Source organism: Paroedura picta, chromosome 3 (genome assembly GCF_049243985.1).
Source record: "Paroedura picta isolate Pp20150507F chromosome 3, Ppicta_v3.0, whole genome shotgun sequence".
Taxonomy (NCBI): Eukaryota; Metazoa; Chordata; class Lepidosauria; order Squamata; family Gekkonidae; genus Paroedura; species Paroedura picta.
In genome coordinates, this window is record NC_135371.1 from 137462987 (window position 1) to 137481088 (window position 18102).

Below are 18102 nucleotides of genomic sequence, written 5' to 3' on the forward strand. Positions count from 1 at the left end.
AGAGGATTAGATATATCTCTGATCGATCCCTGATTTCTCCATTCAGGACATACTGCTTGCTACCCCAAACAAAATTTCTCATACTTTGCTGTCCCATTCTCCCCTTCTCTATTATGTGCTTTCTAGTAACTTCCACCTCTCAAAATCTTATTTACATTAGAAAAGACACCACAAAGAGACATCCCTCTTACCACTGGGACAAAAAAGCTATCTACAAACAACTTGAAATTCTGATCAGAAAGACGACTCACACCCTGATTGGCCCTCACTCTCCTCATTGAAACATGGAGGGCCAATCAGATAGGAATACCTCATCCACCTCCCCCTCATCCTCCTTTCTTCTGCTGGAAGAGCTGGCTGCTCTACTGGCCCACCTCCCAAAAGTAAGCCAGCCAAGTGGGGAGACTGGGGGGAAGGAGATAGAGGCTGGGCTGCAGGCTAGCCCTAGGGAGGTCAGTGTGGTTTCTAAGACTGCCCACCTGCCCTGGGATGGGGGGTGTGAGAGGCCAGGAAATGCCACCTGCCAGCAGGACGGGGCCCACAGTGGCCTTTTTCTATAGGTATTAAAGCATACAGTTACAAATGCAGAAACCATCAATAAATACTTTCCAAATAATATTTTGGTTGAGATACTGAAAACATTATTCAAACAGGTTTATTAATTGGTTAACAGCAACTCTGTTGATGAGCTTTTTAAAAAAAGAAAACCTTTTAATCTATAAATTTCTTTGCTCTTTTTTTCTCCACCTTCCTAGGATGAGTGAAGATGCCGACTCTGACCAGTGATGTTGCATCAGGGACTCTGTACAAGACCTTTTAGTCCAGGTGAGTTGCAGCAGCCCCAGCCCCACCCCTTGGACAACTTTTTACTACCACTGTCACCCATGAGTAAAATGCAAGTGGGCACAAGGGGGTATTGGGGGGCTGCCACAGTAGAAGTCCAAGACCTAGACTTGTTTGCTACCTAAGAGGCTGTTTCACATCCCTTGTGGCAGAAAACCTGCACTGGCAGCCAGGTGCAGGCCGTTCTGGGAGATCTAGCTCATCACAGCTCCCTTGCAGTGCACAAGGTACATGTCTGGCACGATTGTCAATTGCACGCTTATATTAACGTATGAAGTACCTTTTAAATATGCAATGTGGAAAGGAAACTCCAAGCCTTAATGAAATTGGTGGAAGAGGGGCAGCAATAGGAATGGGGAGAGCATGGTCTGGTAGCCAAACCCCAGCTTCTGATACTTTGTTAACCGCACAAGGGCAGCATGACAGGAGGGGGCTGTGGCTGCTGTTAGAGAGATCTGGATATTTTAGATTGGGATATAAGCGAAGCATTAAACCTTCCCTGTTAATCCCTATAAATGTGTGTACATTTTACCCCATGCATTTGCTGGCAGAAAACATAAATCCACATATCTATGTTATGGTGATAAGACTGCCTGCTGGGCTAATGGGGAAATAGGAAAGTGGGGTTCCAAGAACAGAGTCGTATGAAGAGCTATCATGCAGTCAAGCAGCATCTCTCTGTCAATCCAGACCCCCCCCCTCCCCCAATCTTTTGGTTTCTCTTGCTTAAGCTTATTTTGTGCTGTCAAGTCCCTCCAACTCCTGGCTCATCCTCCCTCCACTCTGTGTTTGCATGATCGTTGCTGTCACTTTCACACCTCCCTGGGGAACAGCTGCTGAATCCTCAATTCCTGATGGTCCCAGCAGATGGATGGAGAGAGGACTTGGTGTATCGGGTGGGTGTGTAGCTTGTGGAAGCCAACAATCTGCTGCCTCACTTTGTAGGAGGCTCTGAAACTGGGGCTGAGATTTGGGCTGCTGAGGAGCTTTAAATCTTGCCTGATGCCTGGATAAAGCCACAGCCTCCATGGGCTTTCCCCTCTCTCTGTTTGGTGACCTGCACTATGGTTTTTTGGCAGCAAACAACTAGCACATTGCACAAACTGTAGGGGGAGCATGTACTATTGCGCTGGTCGCAGGTAGTTGCAAGTATTCGAGAAGCCTGTCTCTGCAGCTCCGGGGAAGGCACCATTTCTCCCAAATAGGGTCTGCCACAGAACATCCAGCCAGGCTCTTTTTCCTTTGTGTGCTAATTCTTTCCAAAGCTCAATCTGTTTTGGCTCCAAAAGCTAATCTGCATCAATGCAGACAATTCCGCTGAGCCATGATTAGTGGCTTGACCCCTAGGGTCTCCCCTTCAGATTCTCTAACACCTTTCAATCCCCTCCCACTGTCCATGTGCTGCTCCTCATCTTCAATTTTGCTGCTGCCTCTTTGTTTGTATCTGCAACCACTGTCCCCCTCCCAACACCTCAGCTCCCTTTCCTTCAATCCCATCCCACACAGACCATCTGCTCTCTCAGGTCATGGTTTCCTCACACCCTGCTGTTCCAGCTCTGCTGCCACTATTTCTTCCCCAGCCCAAGCTGCAACTCCCGCCTTGTTCCAGCAGCCTAGGTTCCCCCACAGATATTCTTCAGGAATATCCCTCCTGACAGCATCCCAGAGGCTGGCATGTTGCAAGCTCCTCGGGCTCAGCAAGCAGCACAGAGGCCCAATGCTGTCAAGGCTCCAGCAGGACCCCCAAGTCCTTGCAGCTGGCAATGCCACAAGAAATTGTTGGGATAGGAACCATGATCACAGCTTCCTTGGTGGGAGGGGAAGCTCAACTATGGCTCAGATTTGTGTGGGAGGTACAAGGAGGGTGGGTTAAATAGTTTCTGCTGCTCGATCAAGCTGTCACAGTGAAGGATCTGAAAAGTATCATTGGTGAACTCTGTCTCAAAAGGTAAATTCAATATGGCCGAGTGAGCCCATGCTGTCTGAGCACAGCTGTTGAGGCACCTGTGCCAGATAGAGCCCCTGAGACCTCCGCCAGATGGGCCCGTCCATCATTCTGGGGTTCCACCTGCTCCCTGATCTGGCGTGCCTGTGGAAATGAAGGATCAGAAGCAGCATTTGGGGAAATCTTCACAACCTGTCAGAAAGGAATGGGTGACCCAGTCTGCTTCTCAGAGAAAGAGAGCACAGTAGGCAAGGGGAAGAAATACCGCTGTGAAAGGCAGGAGCCCAGACTGATGAAGGGAGGCGCAGCGATGGGCTTGGGAAGTAGTGGAAATGGGCCCCTCCTCTCTCCTGGATGGCTTCTGGGCCTTGCTGTGCTTTTACCATAGGAGGGGCCGCCTGAATATTAGGAACTCACAATATTATAGGACATCTTTTCATTGGAGAACGAGCCACTAGGTGTTTTTTCTGTTTTCTATGGATTGTTTCTGTTTTATCTATAAAAGGTAAAGGTATCCCCTGTGCAAGCACTGGGTCATATCTGACCCTTGGGGTGACGCCCTCTAGCGTTTTCATGGCAGACTCAATACGGGGTGGTTTGCCAGTGCCTTCCCCAGTCATTACCGTTTGCCCCCCAGCAAGCTGGGTACTCATTTTACCGACCTCGGAAGGATGGAAGGCTGAGTCAACCTTGAGCCGGCTGCTGGGATTGAACTCCCAGCCTCATGGGCAGAGATTTCAGACTGCATGACTGCTGCCTTACCACTCTGCGCCACAAGAGGCTCATCTGTTTTATCTATAGAAAACAGAAAAACAGTACCATTAAACTAATACACACCAAAATTCAAAACTTCATAAAATCAGGGAGAATCTCCATTGCTCCCTAAGCAGCTGGTTAAATGTCTTCATTTGTCTACAAAGAGAGGCCAAGAAAGGGCAAGCATGTACCTCTCAGGGAGCCATACTCTTCAATGCTACAACCACCACAGAAAGCCCTTGCTTCTGGTAGAGACAACTGTCCAACTCTAATGGACTGAATATGAAAGTGCTTACCCTGCCTGTAGACACAAGCAAGAGGCATAGTGCAGGGGGTTGGACTAGATGTCTCATGAGGTCCCTTCCAACTCTATTATTCTATGATTCTATTCTATGATTCTATGATTTTTCAGGCATAGGAAGCTTTTTATGGGAGAAGAAACCTCTTGAGGTAACTTGGGACACAGAATGTATATGGTTTTAAAACTTTAAGCCCATATCTTGAATTAGGCCTGTTTTTGAGTTGGCATAGTATGTTCTCACCTCTACACATTGAAGTGGTAACATTTTGTACAAGCTGAGTAACCCCATGTAGAGCACATGACAGTAGTTTAGTCGTTATGTCATTGAGGCATTAATGAATGCATGATATTTTAGAGTACAAGGAACAAAGATCTGGATCAGAGCTAGGGTATGAGTGAGTAAACCCTTTGCACTGCGTCAAACTCCTTCCGTAGTTGGTATTTGTCTCATAGGGGAGAACATATAAACACCCATACAATGCCTGTATATTTTCTCTGTTGGGAAAATAAAGGCTTGGGGAGGATTGGGGTGATAGATGATGGGGAAATTATGCAGTGGGAAGAAGTTACATCCCACATGCCAGAGTTCTGGGCCAAATACTCCTCTCAATGGCTACGCAATGGCTATCGTAAACACTGATTTATTTGGATTGATTATTTATCTTTTGCTTCTGAATTGGAGCAAGATACAAGTTGTTTATTCCTCTTGTCAGCCAGGCATTTTCTGCCTCTTGCTTGTGACTACAGGCAGGGTAAGTACTTTCATATTCAATTCTCTTTAGCCCTTTATAAACAGTAGCAGCAGCAAAAACAGAACTTCCCTCTTTCCAAATTTATTTCCACCTGTAAAATTCTCCCTTCTTTTATTTGGGGTTGCTTTCATTCTTTGTTTTGGTTTTTCATTATTTATTCAGTGCTGGATCAAGAACCTCATTTTATTTTGGTTAGGTTTCATCCTGTACCAGCATCCCTTTGGTTCAGTGGATTATATTCAAGATCTTTCAGTCACAAAGCCCCTTTGATGGACAGACACAACTGATATGTTATCTGATCAGTTCCTGGGTATGCTGCCATAATTGTCAAAATCTGATCATCCTGGGCTCAGGTCCCCAAAGAGTTAAGGGGTTGCACCTAAATCAAGAGATGGTCCTTTCCATTTCTCCTTCCCAGGCCCAAGGGCCAACACAAGTGAACTTTGTACACACCATTGTACATGTGTAAACCACCTCTGTCATGTGGACAGAACCCAGGACCCTTCATAGCTCTACCTTGTTATGGAAACACGCAGGCATTACAGCTTCAGAGCCTCAGGCTGTTGAACTTCATTACAGAGGTTCCTTCCCTGAAAAAGCTGGGGTCCTGGCTATAGAAACTTGTGGCCCAATGGTCAGAAATTTCTCATAACGTGAGGAAAACACAGTTCCTTGTCAAGATAAGGAAGTTGCATCTCCATTGGAGAGGAGCTGATGTGTTCACTTGCCATGTAGTCAAGCCATTAGTCACTTCCAGCTCTCCATACACCTGACCTTGTATAGCCATTTTGCTCCTGCAGGAGCCGTGCCCTACAAGAAGGCTTATAAGCACTAAACTCCTGCAGTGGAACAGAAACTTTTTGGAACCAAAATTACAACATGAAAGAGATGGCCTCAGTCAAGCAATGGAGGAAAGCAACTGAGAAACTATTAAGGTTATATATATAACCTACCTGTGGGATAAACATTCAATCTTCCTGGCAAGGGATCAAGGCTATTGGAAGCTTCTCTGAAGTAGGAGGAAATTAGAAGCCTGGGACAGTTTCCAGTAAATCAACAAGTGGAATGTGCTACTCTGTCCTGGTAACTTACATGCTTGTTTATTTATTTATTTATTTATTAAATTTCTATGCCACCCTTCCCCAAGGGCTCAGGGCTTAGTCATCTCTTTTAACATGCTCCATAAATTCTTGCTATGCTTATTCCCTGTCTTGCTCCTAATTAAAATGAGTGTGACAGTTACCAAATTCTGCAAGTAAATGTTTTCTTGCAGTAAAATAAGATTAAGTAACTAGCTATATTAAGCCTTCTCAGTACCCAAAGCTAATTGTTTGGTTTCCATTCATGTCCTTTTGCTTACAGTGGAGGATTAGCCTGATATTTATCTAAGAGGTTTAGAAATAAGGAACATGAAAATTACCTTGAGTGATTTGATACATGAAACCCCAGATTTCACAAGAAGAAACATACAAGGAATGCTTTCACAGGGCTAGGTGTACCTCTTAATAGGTATCTGCCCACCTGTGAATGCACTTTGGGCAATATGATGATGCCAAAGGAGGGATCTTATTGGCAGGATCACAAATTTACATCCAGAATGGGACTGATCTATCTCTGCAGGACCAGCCAGTTCAATATTGGCACTACTAGGAATAGTATTAATTTTTAAACAATGGTGAATGAGAAGGCAGTTGCCATTTTTCTGGGGTTTAAAATTATTAAAGCACTAAATAAAATGAATAACAGCAGCAGCTTGGAGCCAATGACTTCCTTCCACTATGAGGAACTTTGCCCAGTTCAGCGAGGCATTGTCCAGTGAAAGCAGGTTTCCTTCCACTTCATTTACTTATTTCATTTATTTTCAGCCTCTCTCCCCAGTGAGGACCAAAACAGCTTGCATCATTCTTCCCTCCATTTTATCTGCACAATTACCTTGTGAGGGAGGTTAAGATGGCAGCAGGTGACTGGCCCAAGGTACCCTAGCAAGTGTTCATGGCAGAGAGGGTGTTAGTAGAAGGGAGTCACTGATGTAGCGAGCAAAACTTACTCAAGATCCCCAGCCCCAAAGATGTCAAATGGGCCTCAATTGGGGCCTGGGGCCTGCATAATCAGATCAGGGCCCTGCAGAGCTGCTCCAGCTGTTGAGGCCAAGAAATAATATCAAAATTCTACTTAAAGCACCCAAGACACTCACTAACACTTCTACCAATAACTAATGGAGAAAGCGGCAGCATATCTGAAATTGCAGGATTTAATTTCAATCCTAATAATTTTTAGGATTTTATACGATTATCTGATATTTATAAACTGTTGTGGGCCACTCTGAGCTGCCTTAACTCTTTATCTGCTCCAGGGCCCACAGAGAAGACTGCTAACATAGGTGATCTTGCTTGGTCAGATGCTACTTCTAACAAAACAACAACACAACAATGCTTGATTTGTTCTTAATGAAAGCATTAATTCCCTGTTTGGATTTTATTAGGTTGAAGCGTTTGTCTCCAAGGTATCAGCACCTTTGCTGTTATGCCCTAGGGCAGGGGTACATCTGGAGGACCACAGGTTGACTACCCCTGCCCTAGGCTAGAAACTTTGGGACTGCAAAATTAGTACAGAATATAGCTGTCTGATTGGAGTCAGACTTGGAGGGAGGCCACTGGGATTTCATTTGGAATGATCAGTATTTACACTCAGCTGCCTGTTCTTGGAATGAACGGAACCCACCTGCTCGGTAGTTACACAGCCTTCCCCTGCAGGTTCTGCTGCAGTCTTTACCAGGACATTCATGAGATACTCATGTGGCTTCCCTCTGGATTCTTTGAACCACAGCTGCACTGAGTGCATGTTCTTTCAGTTGGAAAACCAGTGATTAAAATGAGGAATAATGCAAAGATCCACTGGGCAGGAGGAGAGCTAGCCAAGGCAGCTGGGTAGCATCATGCTCTCAGTTATAAGATGAGCTGTGCCAGGAAGGCCTTTCAAGCCTGGTGCTGAACAGAAGCACATGAAAGACAAGCGCCAGGCAACTGGGTTTTCTGATAATGTTCTTTGGCTTTAACACTTGAAAATGGGAAAACTCAGCAGATGCAGCACCCCCTCTTGTGTGACTTGTGGTGATCTCCTACAAAGGCTTTCAAGGCAAATAAGAAGCAGGGGTGACTTGTTTTCTGCAGAGTCTTCCTTGGTGGTTTACCTTCCAAGTACTGACCTGCTTAGCTTCCAAGATTTGATGGGATTGGGCTATGCAATGCCACCTTCCATCGCTCATTCCCTCCCACTAGATCTTGAGTCCGAGAAAAGGGGAGGGCATTGGCTCAGTTGCAAATCATCTATGTTTGCAAATGCTAGCAGGGGCTCATGGGAATTGTAGTCCATGGACATCTGAAGGACCACAGGTTGACTACCCCTGATTTAAGGCACAGAAATCCTGGAAAGGTATCAATCCTGTTAGGCAAAGTAAACGGTGTCCACTCCTCCAAAGGAACACCTACAGCACAACTACACAGCCAAGACTATAGTTGCCTTGCTGATGTCTTGACCTGACTCAGCATTCAGCGGTCAACAAAATGCTTTGAGGAAGCTTGGAGACAGACTTCAAGTACTCAAGGCTGAAGATCAAGCTTCTCTTGAGGGCACAAGAGCCAACCAGGCCACGTTTTCTGTGATCAGTTGGTAACCATATGGCAACCACATATAAAATGCTTCATTTTCTGTGCCCTGAAACTACTGTCAACCAGTTTCTCTGGATTTTGGTACACAGAGCGAGAGGATTTCTCTCTATTCGGTCTCTCTGCTCTGTTTATAGTTTTTATACCCTCTGTTCTCTGCGTGTGTGTTCCACCACCTTAGTCATCCTTGTTCTAAACTGAGAAACTCCCAACCTTGTGAAGCTCTTTTTTTCCCCAGAGGAAAGTCATTCCAATTCGCTATTTTGACAAGTGAAAGTACAAATTGTCAGTTCAGGAGTCTCAAATGATGATAAATATCTCCATTGATGCAGGCAAAATTATCAGAGCAAAGGGAAACCACGAATGATGTCGATTTATGCAATGTATTGACTTTGACCTTCAATTCTGAACATTTGGTCTGGTTGATAGTAGTGAATCACCAAGAGAGCCAGAGGATCATGAAGTGACAGAACTGTAAATGACAGAGAGCTGAATAATTCACATTGTCAAAGATCGGACTCCCGAGCAGCAAGGTTTTGCTGCTGGGGCTCAGTAGGCTGTAGCTGTGATGTGTCTTCTAACAGCCAGGCCATGTGACTAAATCACTGGAATTTGGGGAGTGTGGAGGTGTGAAGCTTCAGCACTTAACAGAGAAATCTGTTCTCACAGAGGGGAAAAAATCTGCCTTTCTTTGCAACTATGGACAATGAGCCTGAACAGGCTTACACTTTCTGCGGTCACTTATACACAGGTAATTTGCCATAGTTTTGATGTTACTGTGAAGCAGGGTCTCCCTGTCCCGCACTACAGCATTGTAGTGTTTCCATGCACTGCCTAGGTTGTCCCTGGCTTTGCTGCAGTCTTTCTGCAATGTGCTCTGATGTGGTGTTTCGGGATAGATCGCAGCAAAGCCAGGGTGGCGCCCATGTGAGCAGGAACACCCAGGTCATTCCGATTCCAGTCACTTCAGCAATGTTTCCCGTGCAGTAGACATCCACTTTCACAATAAGGTTACAATTATCTGCCTGTCAAGTTCTCTGGATTCACAGCTTTCATTTTAAAAACAAATTACAAGCTTCTTTCATTCTGGAAGATATCTGCAATAAAAGGGGCTAGGAACTGAAATTGAAAGTTGGGAATTCAAATAACCTGATAGATAGACTGCTATAATGTTATGCCGCCTGAATTATATTCAATTCTCCCTTTTTTTTAAAACCGAAGAAGCCTCAGTGGTACAAAGGAGGATTGGACTGGGGCTCAGAAAATGATGGGAAACCTGGCATGTGGATGGCGTATTGCTGCTGTGATGTATTCACTGCTGGAGCAGCAATTGGGAAACCAAATAAAGATGCCCCCTGTGGAAACACCTGTGCCATTAGCTCAGTCCTACCCCATTGGCTAACACTCTTGACTCTCTGAGAGTACTTGAGTGAAAATCCACCCTGATTCTGTTCACAGGGCCCCAGTTCTACAATCCTGCAGCTTCTCAGAACATAATGGAGTGCTTAACATTAGAGCGTTGCCACTCCCACAGCTTGCCCATGTTTATTTTGAATGAAGGCACAGCCGGAGACCAACTGAGGCCAGCAATCCAACAACAGAGCAGGGAACAGTCTCAGTGGTCTCTTTTGCTGCCTGTATTTTATGAGCCAGCATACACCATGGGCTAAAAGGTTGGCCACTTCCCAGTCTCTGAAGTTCCAGTCTAAATGCAAATGAGTCTCAGATGCTAGCTGGGCTTTAATTGGATTCTTACACAGTGATAACCAAGGGCAGTCACGCTGTCCCTCTGAACTTTGTAAGCTACTTTCTTGTTTTATGGCTGCTTATTTCAGTTATGATTATCCCACTGGGATCTGTTCTAGAGACCCAGCATTAATGACACTAGTTTCAGTCTGCAATTAGTGCAGGTAAAAGTGTCCCCTACCGAACAGTCTCACCTCATCTGTCATCAGCAGATCTTGGATGAACCAGTTTATTGTCGGTATTAACGGTATTAATGGTGGGATACTTGTGTTTTGGGTGTTTTGCCTTTTATCCAATCTCTTGGCACATACTTCACAGAGCCTGATCCAGGCCTGCCATTGGATCTTCCCTTTTATTTGGGCACTGGTGGTGCTTTATGTTGTACTGGAATGAAACCTTGGCCCGCCTGCTTAGCACGTATAGAGGCTGAACAACTGCAACCCATGCCATGGTTCCCTGATGACATGCTTTCTCCGCTACCTATTCCAGGGCAGTCTGTTGTGGCCTGTGGCTGCCAACAGGACAGCACGCACTGGATTTGCCAGGAGGCATCCTATGAGGGCACAGGTCAAATCCCACAAGATGGTTGCAACCTGTGCATGACAACCATAACCTGGGATTCAGGCACATTCCTTTGTTGTCATCCTTATAACAACCTTGTAAGGTAGGCCTGCTTGAAAACTGTCTGTGAGGGGAAGCTCTCCACCTCCTTAGGCAGTCGATTCCACTGCTGAACTACTCTGACTGTGAATTTTTTTCCTGTTATCTCCATGTAGTTTAGACCCATTACTGAGGGTCCTATCCTCTGCTGTCCACAGGAACCTTTCCCTGCCCTCCTCTGACAACTTTTCAAATACTTAAAGACAGTAATCATGTCCTTTCTCCTCTTCTCCAGTTTGAACATTCCCAAGTCCCTCAATCAAGTGTTGCTTAATTAGGGTAAATGGTGATGGGAAGTGAGGCTGAGTGTAGATGTAGTTAAATCAAGGTGAGGCAATAGGTTCTTGGGAAGCTCATTGACCTACTTATGTATCTCCCTGGGGTCGGGAGGAGGCGGTTAGAGGGTCAGCTGCTCTTTCTCACACTTCTAAACTACATGTCCAGACTTGTCTCTAGCTGACATCCAATTTAGTGTCATTTTGGGCCAGGCAGTGTGTTGCTTGTGATATTTGAAATTGTGTTAGAGGAAGGATGTTTATGGTTTCCTATCTTTAAATTTCTCCTCAATGAAAAAAGGGGTCTGACAGCTAACCTTACAGCAAGTGAATTGTAATAACCCTGTTACATTTTTTTTTTACCATTGATTCTCTCTGACCTCTATTTTTATTTAAAGGTTTATGGAGACTAAGAGCAGAAGACCTTTCTCCGGTACCCATGTCAGAGTGGGAAGGGTGATTAGAGGCAAAGGGGAGACTGGGATCTTATCTCTTTAAAACGTTACATAGAAGAACATTTGGCAGGTACACAGCATATGATACAGTGTGTAGAAAAAACTGAATTCCATCCCTGATGCTTCTTCATTGCATCTATGAGCACCTGCAGGATTGACCCTTTTTTCTGTAAAAACCACACTGGCAACTATTCCGTTTCTGGGAAAGCAGCAGGTTAGGTTGGGAGGAATACCCACTTGGTTAACCATGAATTCAGTTGTTGAAGTTGTGAGATCTTCTACTGCAGGGGTAGTCAACCTGTGGACCTCCAGATATCCATGGACTACAATTCCCATGAGCCCCTGCCAGCATTTGCTGGCAGGGGCTCATGGGAATTGTAGTCCATGGATATCTGGAGGACCACAGGTTGACTACCCCTGGATGTACTTAAACTACCACATTTGCTTGTCTGTCCTCACTACAGCTCTATCAGCAACCAATATCTTACCCAGTCAGCTCCTGGGATAACGTTGATAAAGTCCTTTCCCCGCGTTCCATGTACCCTTTTGTCTCCTACCATTGATGTTCTTGGCTGGGTTTGATGTTTGTCAGTGAAGTGTAATGGAGCGGAAGGGACCGCAATGAGCAACTGGGAACTGGTGCTGCATCCTCATTGTTCTAACCTTTTCCTCCTCTTTTTTTATTACCAGAGAGCCCTTGGAAAGAAAGCATGTGCTGCACATCATTCTGTTGGCTGATAGCGCTCTCTGTGGAACTGTGCCTCTTCCTGAGTCTGCTGATGAAGAGAAGGACCAGCCCCCGAGTTGTATTTTAAGGGCAAATTAATTAAAGGCAAATATGATGTATGACTTGGACATCCAAATTAATAGTAAATGAGGCAATTATGAGAGATGCTATTAGGGTGATGGAGGAGTCTGTTGCAAGGCACGGCCCAGCTGGGCTCTGAAAAGGCTGCAAACTGATGTGAAACAAGTTTCAGGCAGGAAGCCCATGTTGGTCTGAAACAGCAGAACAAATTTAGAGTCCACTGGCACGTGAAAGACCAACAAGATTTTATTCCAGGTATGAGCTTTCGTGTGCACACATTCCTCAGATACGATGTCATGGAATGGAAGTAGTCAGTTCATGCTCTCCCCCACACTTTTCAACATCTATATGTGCCCTCTGGCCAAGCTGGTCTGGAGTTATGGGCTGGGGCATCACCAATATGCAGATGACACCCAGCACTATCTCATGATGGATGACCAGCCAGACCTCTCCCCAGATTCATTCACCAGTTGTTTAGAAGCAGTAGCTGGATGGTTAAGGCAGAGAAACTCAACCCTTCCAAGACAGAGGCCCTGTGGCTGTGTAGAAGGGGACAGGACCAGGAAGTGCACCTCCCCTGCCTGGATGGGGTGCAATTTAACACCTGCACCAGTGGCCAGGAATTTGGGGAGTGATCCTTGATGCCTCGCTGTCTATGGATGCACAGGTCATTAAGGTAGCCCAAATGGTGTTTTTCCACCTGCGCCAAGCACAGCTACTAGCACCCTACCTGTCCATGGAACACTTGGCCACAGTTATCCATGCAACGATCACTTCCAGATTAGACTTCTGTAACTCGCTCTGCACAGGCCTACCCTTGTCCCTGGTCCAGAAATTGCAGCTGGTACAAAACGCAGCTGCACGGCTCCTCACTAGGTCATCTTGGAGGGCCCATGTCCAGCTGATGCTGAGACAGCTGCACTGGTTGCCAGTTAGCTTCCAGATTAAGTTCAAGGTTTTGGTTTTGACCTTTAAGGCTATACGTGGCCTGGGTCCTACCTATCTACAGTACCACTTATCTCCTTATGCCCCCTGTAGAGCTCTTTGCAGGGTTTAATTTGCTGGTTATCCCAGGGCCCCGGGAAGTATGTCTGTGCTAGACCAGGATAAGGGCCTTTTTGGTCCTGGTCCCTACCTGATGGAATGAGCTCTTGGAAGAGCTGAGGAGCTGCAAGATGGAGCTCTTTCGCCAGGCATTTAGTTGAGGGCAGGCGGAGACCGGGGTAATAAGATCAGGTCGTGCCCCCCTATTTTCTTCGGTTATTGGTTCCCCCTAGGCCAAATATCACCTGAGATCAACTATTGGATAGGAAACTGGGAATGGGAGAGTTGAGGCCCTGGGGTATGGTGGAGTAGGGCATATCTTTACTGCCATCAATACTGTTGTAAGTCGTTTTAAATTGTAAATTGTATTTTGGGAAATTGTATGGGCCAGTTTTAATGTGGGTATTTTTAATGTAAAGTGCCACTAGCTGGCCGGGCCGAGATTGGCGGTATATGAGAGTGAGAGAGAGAGAGAACTTGTGAAAGAGAACTTTGCATTTTTTCAGTAGAGGTTTTAAGTTGCTGATGATGCATTGAACTGTTTTGAGAGCTGTGTGTGACCACCAGTGGTGTTCTATTATTGTCCCTTTTGGGTCTGTCTTGGAATAGGTTTTCTCTGGGTATCATTCTGGATTTGTTAATTTGTTTCTTGACTTCTTCGGTTCCAAAAAGGTTTGTTGTAGATCCCTCAGATGAGAGTCCCTGTCTGTAGGGTTGGAGGAGATGTGGTTGTAGTGCAGAGCTTGGCTGTTCACAATGGATTGTTTGGTGTGTTGGTAGCTTGAGGCATGCAGGTATGTTTGTTGGTCAGTTGGCTTGTGGTATAATGTGGTCTCTAGTATGAACTGATTACTTCCATTCCATGACATAGTATCTGAGGAAGCATGCATGCACACAAAAAGTCATACCTTGACTAAAACTTTGCTGGTTTTAAAGGTGCACTGGGCTCTAAATTTGTTCTGATGTGAAACAAACTCTCAGTATGGCTCTAAACCAGGAAGGAAATGCAATTGTGGAACGCAGGATTATTTCTGCTTTTATATATTATAGCTTGACTTTAGCTGAGTAACAATGGATTAAAACATGTATTAAAGCCAAGCAGTCCCAAACCCTAGGTCTTTCTCCCATCGTAACTCTAGTCTCTAGAAACTGGTGTGGCTTGCTTAAAAAAATCACACACAGTCCTTCCATGGAGTGTCCAACGTGGCATAATTCAGGGCAAAGCAGTTTCTCTGCTGCGAATGTTGACTTGTCAGAACAGCACAGCACTTCTGTGATTAGCTGTATTATTGAACAGAAATGATGATCAGCAAGACAATTAACTGCAGGAGGCTGCCAGTGTTCTCACCTTCATCTTCTCAGAAGGCCAGAGGTGCTTGAGACCAGACTGACTCAGAAAATCCTAAGTCTGCATCAAATAAAGCAGACAAAATGCTTCAAAATCCTGACTCGAAACATTTTTTTCCTCCGAGATTTGCCCCTTATGTTAAATTTTCCACCAAGTTAGGTCAGACAGCATTAGCTTCTCCTGATGGTTTCCCCTCTTTCCAACTCGTCCAGTTCTGATGTACCCAACGTCCTCCTCATCACAAGCAGGGTGGATGGGTGGCCAATGAAAGGACTGGGCAGGAGAAGCTACAGCTGGGTGATCTCCCCATTTAGTAACATATTTGTTAACAGAGGAGGAAGATCTCTAGTTTACAAGTCAGGGTGTCAAGAAGCCTGTAGAAAAATATCTTAACCCTTTAATAGAGCCTTCATGGCAATTTACCTCCAGGCAATGAAAAGCTTCCGGGGCCCATTTGTATACCTAAAGGGACAAGGCATTTTCTTCCAGGTCACTTGGCAACCCTAACTGCAACCTGGTAGTGCTTATACTATTATAATTCAGCAGTACTCGCCTCTTGGTAAATCAGCTGGGGCTACTCAGTCGTCCCTAAGTAACTTTATAGGAAAAAATGTAGAATGGTTGTGTAGGGACAGTCCTGGCAGCTACTGCCTGTTTATCAGGGGGCAAATATTTTCAAGTGGCATGCCAAAAAAAAGAAAGAAAAAAAAGCCACCCTTCTGCAGTCAATATGTTGCTTATTTAATGCTGTCTTGATAAACAGGTAGCAGCTGCTTGACTGGCCCCAGGCAATCACTCCATATTTTCTAGGAGAGCTGGAAATAACAGCCAGGGCTTACCTCATGGGGATTTTGAAATACATTAAATGTTGTGTAGACTTGGAACAAAGATATATAGGGAAATCAATTGGGTAGACCGAAGAGAGGTGACGAAAAGAGCAAGGTTCTGTCTGTTTTATTCCTGAATTTCTTGCTGGTTCGGGCAGTTAGTCTAGAAATGTTTGGAACTTGTGCTTAAAACTTGTGAAAGCATTGGCAGCCACCTTTTGGTACAGGTTTTGTGGTTGATGGAGGTAAAAAGTGCTGTCAAATCATACTAGACTTGTGGCAATGCTGTAGGGCGTGTTAGCGACCCCTGGTGGTGAAAACGTGCATGCACGGAGCTGCCGCGCATGTGCATTTTCACCACCAGGGGCGCTAACGTGCATGCGCGGCAGCTCCACTCATGCGCGTTTGTGTCTGCCAGCATGCTGGCGGCCACACCTGCTTTGGCAGCCACTTCTCTCACCGCCTGGTGAGCTTCTTGCTGTGGGGAGAGACAGGCCTTCGTGGCCTGGTACTGCGCCGCAGACCGGGGGTTGATGACCCCTGCTGTAGGGGATTTAAAGCAAGAGATGTTTAGAAGTGGCTTGCCATTTCTTGTGCAGCAATCCTGGGTTTCCTCAATATTCTCCCATCTAACTAGGATCAAGGTCTTGTGGTTAGGAGAAGAAAAATGCATGAAAGAATAGAACTACTAGCTTTATCTGGCTCTCAAGTGTCCTTAGTGTGAAGTAACAAAGCAGTTGCTTTCTATCTTACCACCAGCAGTTGTTTCCAGCTTCTATCTACAAGTCTGTAGATTATTCTCAAAGGGCCAGCCAGGTCTCTCAAAATACAGAGGACAAGCCTTGAAGAATCTACTTCCTGATTGGAACTCCAGCATGTCTGCATCGGAATGCCTTGGGAGAGCCAGGTCCGCATCCCTTGAGAGATTAGACAGCAAAACATCCTGAAAGACTTTTTCAAGGGTAATATCTTTTAAAAGAACAAAGTGGAGCTGCTTAGATGACAGAGATTTGGCTTCTGTAAGCAGTTCCCATGAAGCTGGAATAATATTTAAATCAGTGGATCTTAGAGAATATATGTCCTCTTTTCCCTTCCCCTCTGCTCTTCAGACAGGGTGTCAATTTTACATATTCTAACCACAGAGCTATTGTAAAAATGTGGCTGTTGTATAGCTAGGCTAATAGAGAAAAGGAAGCAATTGTCATTTAGGAAGCTGGAATTCCTAGAGTCATGTTTTATACAGCATCTATAATATCAAAAGAGTCTCTTGTGGTGCAGAGTGGTAAGGCAGCAGACATGCAGTCTGAAAGTTCTGCCCATGAGGCTGGGTGTTCGATCCCAGCAGCCAGCTCAAAGTTGACTCAGCCTTCCATCCTTCCGAGGTCGGTAAAATGAGTACCCAGCTTGCTGGGGGGTAAACGGTAATGACTGGGGAAGGCACTGGCAAACCACCCCGTATTGAGTCTGCCAAGAAAATGCTAGAGGGCATCACCCCAAGGGTCAGACATGACTCAGTGCTTGCACAGGAGATACCTTTACCTTTACCTTTATAATATCATACAGAGGCCATTTTTGATCATATCATATGGCTGTTTTCTTTGGGCAATTCATAAACTGGAATGTCTGGGTGGTTTTAACCATGCTGCTGGAAATGTCTATGCTGGACGTTTATACTGAAACAATGAGGAAAGTATTTTTTTTTACATCAGAACTATGGAAATCGACTATAATTCTTTAAATTCCACCTCCTTTAGAAGATCAATCCTGTATAGATTGTACTTTTTCCATGTGACCAGCCAAAATAAAAATACTTACTGTATTACATGATATTATTTTGTAAATGAGTTTATCTTAATTTATCTTAAGAGCCTCTTGTGGCACAGAGTGGTAAGGCAGCCGTCTGAAAGCTTTGCCCATGAGGCTGGGAGTTCAATCCCAGCAGCCGGCTCAAGGTTGACTCAGCCTTCCATCCTTCCGAGGTTGGTAAAATGAGTACCCAGCTTGCTGGGGGGCAAACGGTAATGACTGGGGAAGGCACTGGCAAACCACCCCATATTGAGTCTGCCATGAAAATGCTAGAGGGCGTCACCCCAAGGGTCAGACATGACTTGGTGCTTGCACAGGGGATACCTTTACCTTTACCTTTTTATCTTAATGACTGCTGCTGCTGAAATATGTAATTAACTTGGTTTGGTCTACCAGTTTACTCAGCTGATAATTCTTGGCCGTGTTATGTGCTGAGTATAGTTTCCTGGAGAAGTACTTCTCTTGTTGATTTGGTGAAATGAGATTCTGAGCTAGCACAGGTCTACATTCAGCACACCTAACGGCCTAAGGTAATTACAGCTAAGTTAATTAACAGCCAAGTTTATTACATATTTTAGCAGCACAAGCAGCTAGGTGAGGGAAGGCAAAGGAGCCAGGTGGTGAGCTGCTGAAGTGGTGAGTGCTGCTTCTTTTTGTTCTTACAGTGTGGAAGGGTGTGTGTGAGGGTACACAAACACACGATACCTTTATTGGCATAAAGCAGATTAGCAAGATAAGCAGAGATAGTCAAGATACATCAGTCAATTTGAATTTAAAAACTGAAGACAAATTCAGCCATAATAAAAGTGACATAGGCATCCTTATCACTCAATAAAAATTGGCAGACCAGGTCTTTTGAATGGTTTCTCTA

General features: G+C 45.1%; 1 protein-coding gene across 8 annotated transcripts in view; it reads left to right on the forward strand.

Moving 5' to 3' along the window:
* The window catches only part of ENDOV (endonuclease V), a 55892-nt gene extending 38669 nt beyond the window's left edge, over window positions 1–17223 (forward strand). For 3 of the 8 annotated variants that reach the window (XR_013229473.1, XM_077328210.1, XM_077328213.1), the window contains 2 exons: window positions 756–825; window positions 12089–17223. Coding sequence is in view for 4 of the 8 variants with exons in the window: in XM_077328210.1 (XP_077184325.1) it covers window positions 756–786 (31 nt within the window). In the remaining 4 variants the exon portion in view is untranslated. The other 5 variants (XR_013229470.1, XR_013229472.1, XR_013229471.1 and 2 more) reach the window with 5 other exon arrangements.
* The last annotated feature ends 879 nt before the right edge of the window (window positions 17224–18102 follow it).